This window comes from Coturnix japonica, chromosome 7 (genome assembly GCF_054131305.1).
Source record: "Coturnix japonica strain WE chromosome 7, WE-NBRP24, whole genome shotgun sequence".
In the NCBI taxonomy this organism is placed as follows: Eukaryota; Metazoa; Chordata; class Aves; order Galliformes; family Phasianidae; genus Coturnix; species Coturnix japonica.
The window spans coordinates 13,845,327-13,860,729 of record NC_140669.1 but is presented as its reverse complement, the minus strand read 5'-3'; the positions used below and the strand labels follow the sequence as shown (position 1 = coordinate 13,860,729).

The 15,403-nt window shown below is 40.8% G+C and overlaps 1 protein-coding gene across 6 annotated transcripts; it reads left to right on the top strand.

The window, feature by feature from the left end:
• The first annotated feature begins 305 nt into the window (after nt 1-305).
• Nucleotides 306-8,221, top strand: CCDC14 (coiled-coil domain containing 14). Of its 6 annotated transcripts, none has more exons than XR_014947908.1 (13): nt 306-359; nt 513-568; nt 921-996; nt 1,495-1,567; nt 1,659-1,802; nt 1,921-2,160; nt 2,299-2,345; nt 3,173-3,728; nt 4,213-4,354; nt 4,824-4,903; nt 5,344-5,548; nt 5,624-5,756; nt 6,957-8,221. XR_014947908.1 is itself a non-coding variant. In XM_015868643.3 (13 exons), exons 1-13 carry the CDS (start codon nt 321-323, stop codon nt 7,912-7,914), a joined length of 2,763 nt encoding a protein of 920 aa, XP_015724129.2. In that variant the 5' UTR covers nt 306-320; the 3' UTR covers nt 7,915-8,221. The 6 variants fall into 6 exon arrangements, 4 of the variants coding, with proteins under 4 accessions (XP_015724129.2, XP_015724128.2, XP_085408452.1 ...); XR_014947907.1 differs by having other exon boundaries at nt 2,251-2,345; XM_015868643.3 differs by having other exon boundaries at nt 5,330-5,548.
• Nucleotides 8,222-15,403: the final 7,182 nt, after the last annotated feature.

The following is a 15,403-nucleotide window of genomic DNA, read 5'->3' as shown; positions in this document are numbered from 1 at the left end:
ACGGCCGGCACGAGCCGTGCACCCGTGCCATGCGGGACACGCGCTCTAAGGGCTGCAACAACCAAAACGCGACGTGTGCTCCAACAAAACACACGGAATACAGCACTTCCTTAAAGCAGCTTTCGAGCAGAACGATGTAATGAAAGCACGCCTGATGAACGCTGATGGAAATCCCACTTGGCTGGTTGTTCTAAAGCCTGCTTTGAAGCTGGACCACTCTCGCAGCCTCAATACAGCCCGGTTCCCATTAGCTCCTCCCCTCCATCAATCCCCTCCTTCCCGCTCCCATTGCCGCCGGAGGGGGCGGTGTTAACGGCGCCATGGCCACGGGGAGGGCTGGGGCGGTGCGGCCCTGCAAGGTGCGTGCGGGGCGGGGGGCAGAGCGGGGCGCTCCGTGGTGTGGGGTAGGGGTCCGGCCGCCGTCTGAGCTTCCAGGCTCGGCCAGGAAGGCGGGTGCTCGCTGGGAGCGGAGCCAGGCCGCGGTGGTGAGCGTGTGTTTCTGTTCCCAACAGGCGCTGTCTGCTGGGAGGCTGGTGGGAGCGGCAAAGCAAAACGATGGAAGGAAACAGTAAGACTCGAATCGCGGCCGCTCTCTGGGGTTGGGTGCACAGCGAGCACTTGAGCACGTTGTGTTTATAGGTTTAGTCCGTATCGGTGCTAACTGGGCTAAAGGCTGTTCGGTAAAGACTGAGTTCTTGTATGTAAGCTGTTCGTGTGCTGACTGATGTGGTTGCGGCTTTAGAACTTGCTGAAAGAGAAGGTTATCTGTTAATAAAATGTTTCTTTTTTTTTTTTTTTCTTTTTCTTTTTTTTTTTTTCCTAGTTTGCTGCTATTGAGTAGTAGTAACTTTGGAATTAATTTTTGAGCTTTACCTGTTAAGGAAGTGCTCTGAACATTGAATGTGACTGGTTTTTTTCAGGCCTGGCTTAAGAAAAGGATGTCATTCTGATGTGGAGGCTGGGTACTGCCTCTATTCCACTGATTCTGATGATCAGGTAATTTCCCTGGTGTCTCAATACAGTCACATCTGTTATCTAGAGAGAATGGAAACTGGACTAGAATCCTTAGGATTGGAAGGGACCTCTGAAGGCTGTCTAGTCTGACTGCCCTGCAATGAACAGGGACACCATGGCTACATCAGGTTGCCCAGGGCCTGATCCAGCCTCACCTTGGAAGTCTCCAAGGATGGGTCATCAAGAAAAAAGATGCTAAGTTAGATACTGGATGTGGGCTAAAAGTAGCTCCTTCAAAGCCATTGAGAGTATTTGGACAGAACATTGCAGATGCTTGCAAATCATCTTGGCAGTAAGTTTGCCTCTGGCAGCTTAGTAAGGCATAGAATTTACTGTGTGAACACACCTATGCTGTTTGTGCCAGAAGCATAACCACATTAGTTATGCTTTGTGATGGGGAATGCCTCCCTCTGAAAGTTTTCTGTTTTACTGAAAGAAAGCAATGATGCTTGTTTTCTGACTGAGGTGTTCTGTGTGCAGGTTAGTACTATTCATAATGGACTTGACCGCTGTGCAGCTTTACTGAAGAATATCCTAGAAAATGAAGCTACAGGTTGTAACTATTGAGAATTTAAGTTATGTTTTAAGTTTTCATAGGGCTGTTGTGATTTGTTTTGTTGACCAGCCTTTGTTTTGAATAACAGCGGGAAAGGAGACTATCCATAAACAACGTGGGAAAACAACATCTGTTAAAATTACTTCCAAACCTTTGCTAACCAAAGCAAATACTTTGAAGAAGAAAGGATTGAAAAAAAGCATTTCTGCTCCCTACGTCCGAAAAGAAATTGGTAAGCAGGTTTCCTTGGGCTTGTTTTTTTCTTAAACATTAAGAGACTCCATGCTTCTTTATGGTGTGTAGGTCCAGGAGATGGAACAAAACACTCAACTGAACTTCTCTTTCTTTAGTGCCAATATCAGCTAAGAAACTTCTTTCATCTACCACGCCACCTACTGAGAAAGAGCTTCCTAGCGCAGCACAGCACCAACTGGTTCGACCAACTCATGTGCCTTGCAGTCAACAGTCTCCTGTGATACGTGAGAAACTGTGTGAGCGTGTGCAAACCCAGATGGCTCTGATAACTGGCCAGTCATCCCAGAGCAATAATGAAATACCTACTGTGACTTCATTTCCTACCTCAAATCATGGTTAGTGGGACTGTCAATGTAGGGCTTGCTGTTGTACTCCAAGTTTTGCCCCAGGTTGCCCTGATCTGTGACAGCATTGTTTCATTTCAGGATATCCCAGTGTTACAGCTTGTAATTACCAATTATCTGTCTCCGCAGCAGACCTGTCCCTGCAGCATGCAGCTCATTCCTTATCTACTCAGGCTGTAAGTAAAAGTTTGATTTAGATTATTAATAAGCAATTTAAAATAGCACTGTTTATTTCTTTATGCGCTGATTTGTAAGGACTTTGAGTTTATGTAATTCTTCCATTATGAAAAATCTTAGTGTATTTCAAGCTGTACTGTAGAAAGATGATGGAAAAAATACTGCAGTTCAAAATGTTATATACATGGATACCAAAGAGTGAAATGGAAGGTGTTTCTGTATGGGGAATTCTGTAATGGACAGGAAGCATGAAAGGTGTAGGAAATTACTCGCTATTGTTCAGAATTATATTATCAATAATGCATGTATGAATCTCTATCCAACTCCTCATTAAAGCAGTTGTATCTCATATGTGGCTTTTCCCCTACTAATGACCTAATTAATTATGTCTTCAGATACTGAGTAGTATCTTAGAGCCACATTTTAAAATGTGTGTATTTCAGGGCATAAAGTAAAACTAATGGAGAGCACCAGCATCTGCCTTGGGAGATGGTAATGGGTTTGCACTTTGGAACTGGAAGGCTGTAGAGTTAACTTCCACCTGTAGGCAGTCCATGTGCCATTAGTGCTCTCCTTGACTTTTTAGAAATACATCAGTTGAAAATACTGAGCCAGAACTGTGTTCTTTTTATTTTTTCCCTGCTCTGATTCTGTTCAAGGGATGAATGGTTATAAAAGAAAAAAAAAAAAGCCAGAGATGCTGAAGTGTTGTTTTGGTTTTTTTCTTACACAACAGACATCAAACTGCTTTAATGTTACATGTAACATTTAAGATCAAATGTAAATCATGCTAATTTCCTGTTTAATATGTATCTTCTCTATGCAGGGTGTTCCCATAGACAGTGGCAATGAATGCGTGCCACAGATGGGAGAAACTGTGGCTTTCCCCATGGTTTCTGCTGCTTCCATTCCTGCACAAATACAGTCTGCCAATTCACTTCCTGCTGTGAGGCCTTATGTAGCATCAGGTGCATCAAGTAACTCTGCAGTGCCTACATTCACCCCATTGTCTTTGGGCAGAGAGATGACCCCAAACCACACGCAATGGAGTAAAGAAGCAGACTTGATAAGGTGCATAAAAGCTCACCTGGCCCTGTTACAAACACATGAAATGGTAAATGGTGGGACTGAACAGAAGCTCTGTCACTGTCTGGCAGCATGTAGCGTCTCAAGTAATGGCAATGATGCTTCTGAAGAACACAGTGAGGATGTGATCAGCGAAGGTGAATTGAACATGCTTGATGTGGCCTCAGCAAACAGACAGCAAAACTGTGTAAAGAAAGGCCTAAAACCTAGACAAGAAAGCACAGATAAAGCAGCCCATAAAGTAAAGATGGTAAAATACCTTTTGGGAGAGCTCCGAGCACTGATAACAGACCAAGGTAACAACATTTTCTTTGTGCACTATAGTGGTTATATGAAGTAATGGGAGAGTTGCACTAAGTGAGCATGCACTTCAATTTCTGGAATATGTTATCTTTGAGTGGCCTTCTACAATTTCCTTCACTTGGTGCCTCACTGTGGTGAAGTATGATGTCACATTTTGGGTTATTGCAACATTATAGCAGCAGGGATAGATACAGTTCTCCTTTCGTATACAATGTTTTCCTCTGCCACAGTGAGCAGTGTGGGCAGATGACACAACAGCAATCCTACCAGGGTTGGTAGGGGAGGTGTTGGGTGTTGATGTATCGAGATCTTGGAGCATAGTTTTTCACAGTCAAGCTTTAAAGTTTTAAATAAAGAAGGATAGTTGATCAGCTTAAGATTCTCTTTTTTAAGTTTGACTTAAAAGAAAATGAGATCTTATGGCATCGCTTTGACCGTTCTATTACAGGTGTTTCTTTTTCCCCCCACCTCTTGCAGATGATTCAGAAATGTTAAGGTTGATGAATGAAATAGAAGACTGCATATCATTGCTCCCAGCTGTAGTGGGCAGCACAAACATGCAGACCGAGATAGCTCTAGCTTTACAGCCTCTCAGAAGTGAAAATGCCCAGCTGCGTAGGTTAGTAACTGCATTTACTGCAAAAAAATGCCTGAAAGATCTTTGATGTGTTATAAATTGTATATTCTAGCGCTGCTGTGGTGTAAGTGTTGTGGCCCTTAATATATTAACACTGCACAGAAAAAATATTACCAAATGTGCTGGTAAGGATGTATGGATATATATAAGGATGTAACTAATGCATAGATGCTGAAAGAAAATGTCAATTCATGCTGACATTTTAGTAGTTACAGCTGCATCAGGGTTGAGCCTTTGCTCTAGGTGGTATTGGCATATATCAATCTGTCTGAAAACTACAGTATTAACAGTGTTTGGTGTTGAAAGATTGAAATTCAACAAAAAAATTAATAAAGCTGTTTCATATTTGTAAAACATTGTGTGATATTCTATTCTTACTAACTTAAATTGCATTGGTTTTGAATCCATTCTGAACTTTCTGAATATGATCTTTTTTACAATTCATGTTTAGGAAACTAAGAATCTTAAACCAGCAACTCAAGGAGCAAGAGAGGAATGAGAAGAAATCTGGACAGAGCTGCAACTATGAATGTAAAGTACTAGTAGAGAATGGTGGTTGTTGGGGTATTTTCGTTAAGACTTTGTTTAAGTTAATACAGATGTATACAGATATGATTAATAACAACATTAAATATTCTGGTCTTTAGTGGCAACTGAGCTAAGTGCTGAGGATCTAATTGTGTGACTGTGTTTTTGTGGGTCGTTTTACTCCATGAATGCTGAAAGTTGAGGGCTCAGCTCCAGAGCAGGTTATTTTACTTTGTGTCCATCCTACAATGAGGATGATGGATAACTAAGAAGGAAGTTTACATGTTTAATCTCTCTTCCTCAAAAGACTCCTTATTTTATCCATGAGCTGTAGTCATGTTACCAAGATTCCCTAAGAAACTTAACTCAGCGTAGAGATCCAAACTGTAGCACACAACATGCTTAAAGTTGTACGTTTACTTCTGGTAGTGGCTTCTTTGCAGTCCTTGAATGTGATGCTCCAGACTCAACTGAAAGAATCGCTGAAAGGCCTTGAGTCGCTGCAGGCTAAAAATGAAGAGCTACTGAAAATAATAGAAAGTCAGAAGGAAGAAAATAAGCATCTTGCAAAAGATATTCAAGGGAAAGAGAAGGAACTGCTTGAAAACAAACAGCAATACGATATTCATTCCACCAAGGTCAAGATTGGTACGTGTTTTAGGTTTGTTTATTCCTAGCATTTTTAAACTGCAGTAGTCAGCTAAATTCCTCTTTGCATTTCAGAATTGGAGGAGGCATTAGCAAATGTGAAGAGCCTTCAGTTTAAGCTGGAAGCTTCTGAGAAGGAAAATAAGATTTTGGGCATAACGTTACGTCAGCGCGATGCAGAAGTTAACCGGCTGCGTGAGTTAACCAGGTACTGATGGTGAAGCGTTGTTTTTGCTTCTTGGCATTGCTTATCTTTAGTCCTACACCAGTATCTTTATGGTAGGAGGTCATGTAGGCTGAAACCTCTCTCTGTACATACTTTTGCTGTTCTAGTGATATAATTCTATTAAAACAAATCTGTCAAGCTCTATGACGTTAGTTCCATTTTAAAGTAAAGTGGTACTTGAAGTAGCTTGGGTGAAGTCTTAACACCTGTGGCAGACTACCTGTAAGGAGCTGCATGGGAAATGATCTGAATACCAACTGATATTTCCCAGGCAGCCTTAGAATAAAGAAATGAACTTTTGATATGAATGAAGGAGAATTTGTTCTTTTCTCTTATGCTGTTTTGGAAAACAGTCTCTAATTAGAAGAACTTGCAGAAAGATCCATCTTCAAAGCAAACCCTTTCTGTGAGAAGGAGCAGTCGCTTACTTAATTGTGCATGCCCTTGGGTTAGATTATGCCCAGATTTTAATTATGAGTGTGGGTGGGAGAAGGCTGTTGTTACTCGTTTTTTAGAGTTATTGCTGTGCACTTCATCATGGTGTTCTATAAATCTGGTGACAGGCTTGGAGATTCACAGAGCTTTCTGCACACAGAGTAATGTGTACATAAAACTGTCTTGGACATAACATGCGGAGGAGGCTGAACTGTTTTCTGTCTTAGCAAGAGTCGATACTGAATGGAAAGACAGAATATTTTTATTCAACACTGCAGATTCTCTAGTTCAGATATATTATGGTTTTCTGTGGTTATTAAATTCTGACCACCAGATGGTAGTATAATGATGTCTTATTACATGTTTATATATATGCTATAAGTGTGCACTCAGGCCCGCATATATATATAGAAAAGCATTAAGTATTTATTTTTTTATACTGAAAATGAGAATAATTTATTGTTTTATTATATTTTTCCTTAAGAAGCAATGGGAGAAATGATTTGGAAAAGCTTTCAGTCACATCAGTTGGATCCACAAGGCACATTTCTGAGCTGGAAAATGAATTTGAAGTAATTACGATAGTCACATCCCTATTGCTATTTTATGACACTCTATATAGAAAGAGAGTTGCAACTTTGCTGCAGGCAGATAAATCTAATGTTTTTTTTTTTTTATATATATGCAAGTTTTTAAAGATGTTACCAAAACTATAGTAGATCTGTTGAATTTATTTTCTCTTAACAGAACCTTGCAGGGCAGTATGGCCAAGCTTCTGTCTGACCTCACAGCAGACAACATTAAACCCACATCTGAAAAAGGTCTCTCAAAGTCTCTCTTGGATGACCATGAGAAACAGATGCAGCCTGATCCGTGTCCTGGGAATACTTCAGTAATGACTTACCTTAAAAAATTAGAAATGGATCATGTTTTGATAGACACAGAACTTCAGTTCTCAAATAAAGATGGAGAATTAAAAATGCTAAATCAAGCTTATGAAAAGTTTGCTGGTGAGGGACCTGGAATGAACCATGCATCAGCGTGCAGAGTATTACCAACCTTACTGAAGCAAGACGCAGAAACAGCTAGTGATTCTGGGACTTTAATAGATGAACAAAGCAAGTTGGATGAGACTGTTTATATTCCACTGACTAGCAGTGCCTCTAAAAAACAGCTCACCTCTGAGAGAACTAATACACTACCTCATACAAGAGGGGCTCGTAAGATGCTGGACTACAACTGTGAGCTCTCAAACTCCATGCAACAGAATAATAGAAGTGAAGCGTCAAAGGATCCAGCTATTCTGGATACATTTAGTGCTGGGTACTGCATGAAAAAGGTAGTGGAAAACACACTTGAAATTACAGGGGATAAAGTGAAGTCAGGAGACAAAGTCCAAATGAGGCCAAAAAGCCCGTCAAGTGGAGCTGCAAAAGACTTCCCAGACAAACCAGGCCAACTTCAGTCTCATGTTCCAATGCTGTTTCAGAAAGAGATCTCTCAGAAAAAAGGCAGTGAAGTAGGTGATGTCAGCTTTATTTCAATTGATGATATATCAGGGAAGTCTGAATGGAGTGTATCTTCTTTCTCAACGTTTACATCTCGAGATGAAGAGGACTTCAAGAATGGCTTAGCAGAGTTGGATGCCAATATAGCTAGGTTACAAAGAACTCTGCAAAATAGCATTATGAAACAACAGGGGTGAGGAAACAAATTAGGATGTGCTGGCTAAGATAAAGTTTTTCTGAGGTATGTTAGTATGGTACAGATAATAGTTGTATTTTTTGTGTAAATGGAGCTCCTATTTGTTTAAATTATGAACGGGGTTGTTCAAGTCATGGTGCTGCTTCCCTTGATGTGTGCAACTTAAAATAGTTATAAATTCCTTTTTAAAAACCAATGGCTTAACTTTATACTCTTTAACTGCAGAATGAATTTCTAGCACAGCATTTGATAAATCTATGAAACTTTTGTGCTTTTGGCAGTGTTTTTCTATTAAATGATGAACTACACTTGATGGTTTTCTGTGTGTTTTTTAAAGTAGTAAGAGCAACACTGAGGGATGCACTTGAAGTCAACTGCAGGTGTGATAAATGTAAGATAACTTTGATTTGATTATAACTTGTATAAAATTAACTTTGTAGCTTCTTTACCTTGATTTTGACCTCGTATTTTCAGAAAGTAACTCCTTTTTCTAATTCACCATGAAGATGAGCAAACAGTAGCATCAAAGAAGTGGATGGGCAGGACTCCTTTTTAAGCTGCATTTTTGAGCCAGGCTGGGTTTGGATTCAGTATAATCCAGTTACTAAGAAGTAAGAATTTAAACTGTCTTTAAATCATAAAGTCATCTGCCTTGACTATGTAGGCTCTTAGAGGGTGGTTGTTTGTTTGTTTTGTCTTTGGGGGCAGAAGGCTGATTATTAAATTTCTTCCCCTGACGGAATGGTAGCACAAATGGGCAAGAAGCTCTGTAGGTAAATGCTGGGCAAGAGCAAGCTACAGAGCAGCTCTAAAGGAACATGGGGAGCTGAAAATGATAAGTTAAGATCACACTGTCAAAGAATAAATAAATGCAGCCATCGCCACAAAGGATTTGCAGTATATGGTAGATCCTGTGAAATACATGTAGTAGTCCTTTTCCACTTGTCAATGGAAGACTCTGTTTTCAGTTTTGAGAACTGTACTTGAAAGAAAAATAAATGGAGTGTCTGTATGAGGGCAGGAAAAGAACCCTGAGAGCTCTGTTCTGCTCTGTAGTTCTGTTTTATGTTGAATTTTCTGTTTTATATTAAGGAGAACTTAGTATTGGAATATAAACACAAAACAACCTGATGCTGAGAAAGAGAAGCACTGACAGGTTTCAGTTAACAGAGAAGATAGAAATTGGACATTATTTGAAGCTGACAAACATGTATGGTTAGCAAAGTGCTGGAATAGACTATCTGAGGAACTCATGGAAATTCCACAGTGGTTGAGGTGCCAAACATGTGTCAGATGTGAACACAGTGTCTGGACAGGGTCATGTAGTTCAGATCCTGCAGGAATGGGATTCCAGTGTGTTCTCCTTTGTAGGACTTTACAGATCTCAGTGTCAAGAATATGGATCAGGGAGGGTTTCAAGTTATGGAGAGATCATGTCATTGCTTCTGTTCTGTGCCTTTTGCACACTTAGCAGCTCTGAAGTGTTGTATTTCATGACCGATGGTTCTTCAGTGAAAGAATCTTTGGAAATATAACAGCAGCAAAAGGACCCAATTCTAAGTTCTAGCACTTGTATCCATATGAACAGCCTTTAAGTTAGCGCTCTGTCCACATGCTGTGCTGTGTTGTGGTCCTGAGATTATTTCAGTTAGTGTTAAGTGAGCAATAAAAAGGTATGAAGACAACACATAGTAGGGAAAATGCCAACTGGCACTCCGTCTTTGAAAAAGAAAAGTTAGACTAAATAGTGACTTCAGTGATTTAGAATGCTTTTAAGGCTTGGCCTGGACTTCTTGGTACTCTCCCCACCTCTTGAGCTCAGATTCAAAATAAGGCTGATGGTGTGGAAGTGAGCACGTTTCAATTAAATATTTACAAGCAGCTTCACAGAAGAGGTAAAGCAAGATTTAAACAGTGATTATAGCCTGTATTAAAGAGAAGCTGCAATAAATTCTTGTCTTTAAAAAGGCAGAGGCTGTCACAAGAAAGGTGACAGGAGGTGGCAAATTATTACTAGGCAGACAAAGTCAGTTCACTTCTTGCAATTAGGACTGTTACTCTGAGGGAGGATAGTTACCATCTGCATGAAGTAACTGATGTTGAGATGGCTGTGCATGTTGTCCTCACTTTGAGAAAGAAGTAAACAGAAACCCTTTAAATGGAGAAAGATGTGATATTATCTTATTTGTGTCCCTTGTGCCCTTACAAAGTGTGCTCTGTCAAAGCAAGGTGTAGGTAATGCAAAATGTATTTTAAGATAACAAGATGTGAGCAGATCTGTAGTGTGCTGAAGGAGAAACTAAGAAGAAATAGAAGGGAAGATTATTTTTTAATATAGTCCTTTGATTTGTATTCAGATGTGTCAATCAGAGCAATAAGAACTTTAAATGAATAATAAAATTTCCCATGTGTGGACATTTATTAGCTGGCAGCGCTGTGGAAGCAAAGCAAGCAACGTCAGATAAGCGTGTCCTTAAAAGGTGAGAAAGTTCAAGGGAAAACAATGATAACATCTCCTACAGATTGATTCTTTTAATGGTTTGTATATAATAATACTTACTACAAATTAAATAAATCCAAGAATTTACACATTATAAAAGCATTTTGACCAGTTAAGTTTGAGTGGTCTGAGAAGTACAATTAAGATCCCACATAACCAAGTGGAGGGATTTGTCTTTGCTGGTGAAAACAGCTTAGAAGTTATTTCTTCTCATTCCCATAATAACAAAGTGGAAATCTCTGTGGATTAAAGTCATCACCTTTGTTAACACCAGTTCTTACAATGTGGGAGCAGCTCGTGCTGTAGTACATGTTGCTGCTCTTCAGCAGTTGAGTGCTTGTCATAATATCAATCGGGATTTATTAGAACTCAGCTGTGTTGCAAGGAAGCAGAGTTCAGATCTGCATCTGTCACAAGCTTAGTTGCATTCCTCTCCACACTGCTTGAAGGAATTCTTAAGTCTAATGCAGCCAATTGTATTACCTGTCTGGATTCTGGCACCAAGCACGCTTTTCCCACCACTCCAAGTTATGTTTGCTGTCCACGGTTGATACTTATTAAAAACTGTGACTTTCTTTTTGAAAGCAGGACTGAATTTTTACCTCTGCAAATCCATCATTCCAGCCAACTGTTCCAAGAAGAGCAACAAAATTTGCTGACTTCCATTCTTGAACACAACCTGTCACACTAGCACTCCTGACAGGACTCCAAGAGTGTTTGCCACACAGTTTCAGTTTGGATCCAGGCTTTGTGAAGAAATCATCTGGATATCTTGGTAGAGACAAAGAATAAAGTAACTAACTGGACTGCTCTGTCAACTATGCAAGTTATCTCTCTGTTGCACATGAAATTTTGCTTGAAGATTCAATGTCTAACTAGAAAAGCATAGACCTCCATCAGAGCTGAAGCATCGCACAAAGCACAACCAGCTGTGATGCTTCAGGTTTTGTAGCCAGGAGACGATGGCTGAATGAGCCAGACTGGTGGTACCCTGAACAACACATGTTGCCCTTCAGACAGAGCCAGCAACTCCATGTCTGAAGGCTTGCTATTGCACAGCCACTGTTCTACTGGGGTTGAATGGTAAATTATCATTCTGGTTTGCAGGCAGGAGTAGCTTTGATGTTCTTTGTGTTTTCTCTGCAGATCTTTTCATCTGTTACTGCAGTGGAGGGGAGGGGAGGTGCCTTGCTCTGTAGGGAGCCTAGGGACCCCAAACCTTCAGCTGTTGGCAGTCCTCTGAGATTCTTGTCAGCAGACTTTAGAAGGCTGCCTGGTAGGCGATGGTGCAGCTGCAAGGGGCAGTATTCATCAAATTGCCATAGTGCAGATGAAGACAAGTCAATCCACATTGCCATGCATTGCTTTTCCTTCCAAAATTTACCAGAAATGCCATGCTTACATGGTGATCTTTATCCAAAATGAAGTGATATGTAAATTAGATGGTGTCAGCTATGAATGTTAAATTTACACAGATGCTGCATTCATACTTAAATGCATCTTCAGGGAATGTTTCCACATATTGTTTGAGGAACAAACAGCAGCTGAATTGAAAACCAAATATTCTGCTTATCAGGACAAAAAGAGAGTATTATCCCATCAGTTCTCCAGCCATAACATTAATAGTTGGTTCTGGCCACATGCAAGTTTCCAGACATGCACAGCCCTACCACAGTTGCCAGCCATGAGGTGCACCAGTAATACAAGTTTGCCAGCACTAAGACATGTTGAAAATCTCCTTTTTGCACCTTTGAGAATGTCTGTTACTGATGATATGCACAAAGACAGTGTACTAGATAAACTGGACAAGAAAAAGAACAGTTTAAGCTGTAGCCAAAGAACAGCAGCCATCTGTGCTGAAGCTAACATTATGTGGTTTATATGCCCCTAAAGCATTTGCATGTCTAAAGACTACTAAGAAGTAGTATTTCTTTTAAGACTCCTGGTTTAATCCAGGCCTATTATGAATTCTGGCTACTTCCCTGCTGCAATGATACAGCCAAAGCATATATTTTCTTACTCTCCTCCCAGATTCTATTCTGTATTTAGAAGCTAGCAGTGATGGTTTTGGACTTGCAGTTATGATATTAAGCTAAGTGCAAAATATTTTTCTTGGCATGAGGTAGAATATAAATAGCTTTAATATCAGTTTCAGGTTCTCTTTATTCCTTAGGGAGTACCAGTTCTCTCACACAGTGAATCTCAGAGCAAAGGTCCTCTCAGCATCATCCTTGCTCTAGCACCCTCTGCCCAAGAAACACAAGTTTAGCAGGGCCAGGACCTCTGCTCTGCCCACAGGTCTTCAGAATTCTTGCTCTGTGCAGATGTTTCCATATATTCCCACAGCCTTTGTCCCCATTCCCTCCCATCCTGCAGAGGTGCACCACAATATTGCCATGATATCAGGCTCCCTCCAGCACTGGTGTTTTCTAAGGCTGTTTGTGTTTTTGTGAGAAGAACTTCTCTCTCACCATGGCACTTTAACATCTTCCATGGGCCCCCACACCAGGGCTAGAGATTTAAGGGCTGCAGATTTCCACCTTCCCTCTGTGGCATCAAGCACATGGAAACGTTGCCTTCAATTTCATCTTTTAAACCTCTCTGCAAGAGAGCAGTAGAACTTCCTATGGGTCAGGATGCTGAGGTTTAGATGATCACTGTCACAGCAGCCGCTGACAAAGGAATAACCTCATATCAGGTCTTAACATGAGCTCTTAAAAAAGTATTTGCTATTTCTGTTTGAAAAGGCCTTCCATCATCACTCACTGCAATTTGCTTGATGTGTCATACCCCCAGCAAACACAGATGTTCACCTCTTTGACCTTCTGAGTTGAGTTCTTCCCAGGAACACTCCTGAGGAAGGCCACTTTTTTTCTCAGCCATAGGATAGCTCAGATCCAATCTTAATATCATAGAATCGTGGAATCACAGAACCATAGAATATCCTGAGTTGGAAGGCACCCAGAAGGATCACTAAGTCCCACATCTGTCTCTACACAGGATCACCCAAAGTTCAATGTCTATGTCTGAGAGCTTTGTCCAAACTCAGGGTCATGGACGAGGCCACGAGAAATCTCAGCTGCTCTTCATATGTCTTCTCCTCTAGACCCTCCACCATCTTTGTGGCTCCCTTTGGACACTTGCTAGTAGTTTTATGTACTGTGGCACCCAAACCTGCACCAAGAGCTTAAGGTGAGGCCTCGGAATGCAGAGTAGAGTGGACAGCCCCTTCTGTCTCCTGGTGGCAGTGCTGGGCCTGGTGCTCCCAGAGCACCTGAGAAAGCACTGCTCAGAGCATCCTCAGGACCTCTCCTAGTAGCTGGTGTGACAAGAAGTGGGAATAACATGAACCTGTGGAGAGCTCTGGACATCCCATTGCAGGCTGTCTTGGCCTTGTATGGAAGAGCTGCTATTCTTGGTGCTACTCAGGAAATATTCAAGGGAGTGTGTAATTGTTTACACTCAGATTCTTTTATCAACACTTAATTAATTGCAGTCACAACACATGTTCACCATTAATATTTTAGATTACTGAGATGGCTTTAAAACCTACCCTGTCAATCTTCTCAGAAACTTCCACGAGAAGTTCCAGAAGTGGTAGGAGGTATTGCTATGCTTGCACTACCAGACCCTTCTAGAACAAGGGTCCTCAACTATGACATTACATGGCTTCTGCGTTTCATGCTTGTGACAGAACAAAGGGACCATTTCTAAAATTTATCTGATGCTGATTTTATTTCCTTCCTTTGTAAACAGCTCTGGGCATTTCTAAAAAAATAAAATTTAAATCATTTTACCCAGCTACAACAAAAGCTGTTGTCATCCATCCAGCTGCAGAAAGTGGTTACTTTGGGCTTGGCCACATCTTCCAAATGCACTGTTTCATCAGTCATTTGATCCAGCAGAAGAAGCCACAATGAGAAACATTTTGCATCTACAACCCAGAGACCACTTTGAAAGCCAAAAAAATATTCCCCCAACATCTTCTTCACCTGGATCCCCTTTGCTGAAGTAACATAGCAGCAGATTCTTCACCTTTTAAATAGGAATACATTCAGGTCCATTCAAATGTACTGATGGTACAGAGACCTAGGAGGAGTGCAAATGAAAGTTATTTTACACTGCCTAGATTTTTTTGAAAAACCAGTCAGTATTCCAAAAACTAGCAAAAAAACCACCAGTCCTTTTGAAGATTACATTACAGGCTTGCGAGAAGATTCATTACTTGGGTCACAAGGCCTGATCATTCTCAGCCTATGCCCTAGACAGTCTGGCTGTGCAGCACGCCTAGTCATTAAAGTTTTCATGTCTGTGGTTTTACAGAATCTTAGTTTCTAAAGGAGTTATTCTGACATTTTAGGGGGACGTTGACTAGTCTGGTTGTTCCTATCCAATTCTTGCAAATATTGGCAATTAAATCAATATTATAATTCATGCATTCCTTCTGTGCACTGTTGTACTTACGGTTGACCAAATCTGGCAACATCATTCCATTAACATTGAGAAGATTGGCCCTTCCCTTTCCTTCCTGCCATAATTCTCTCCTTGCAAATATCATATTGGGCATGGTTCTGCTCTCATATCAATTCCAATGCAGCCCTTATTGGAATGAGACACTTCCTTGGTTACCCACTGCAGGAAACAAGTTCTTACAATAATGGCATCTGAACGTCTGTGGTAGTTTATTATAAATCATGGCTCTGACTTCCAGGGACACTGTATTTCCAGGCCAAGTTCCCCAAAGAACGCCCATTAAAGTTAGTGTGCTTGAAATTAGTTGAAACGTCTGGGCTCCAAGCCTGTGAAGGCACTCTGCATCTCCGTTTTAGAGTCTGGACCCATTATTCTCATATTTTTCAGAGCTTACATTATTTAATAGAGAAGTTAGCAGCTGAAAGGATTCTCTATCTAAGCTTTCAGTTATTCTTGTTCTTCCTACTGCATCCATAATCAATAATAAATCATAGCACCTCCTTGCCTGATAAACCAT

Coding starts and splice junctions, on each gene's coding strand:
- CCDC14 (XM_015868642.3), top strand. CDS start 321: ATGGCCACGGGGAGGGCTGGGGCGGTGCGGCCCTGCAAG. Junction 2,346..3,172: donor ATTCCTTATCTACTCAGGCT/GTAAGTAAAAGT, acceptor TTCTCTATGCAG/GGTGTTCCCATAGACAGTGG. Junction 5,757..6,956: donor CGGCTGCGTGAGTTAACCAG/GTACTGATGGTG, acceptor TTCTCTTAACAG/AACCTTGCAGGGCAGTATGG.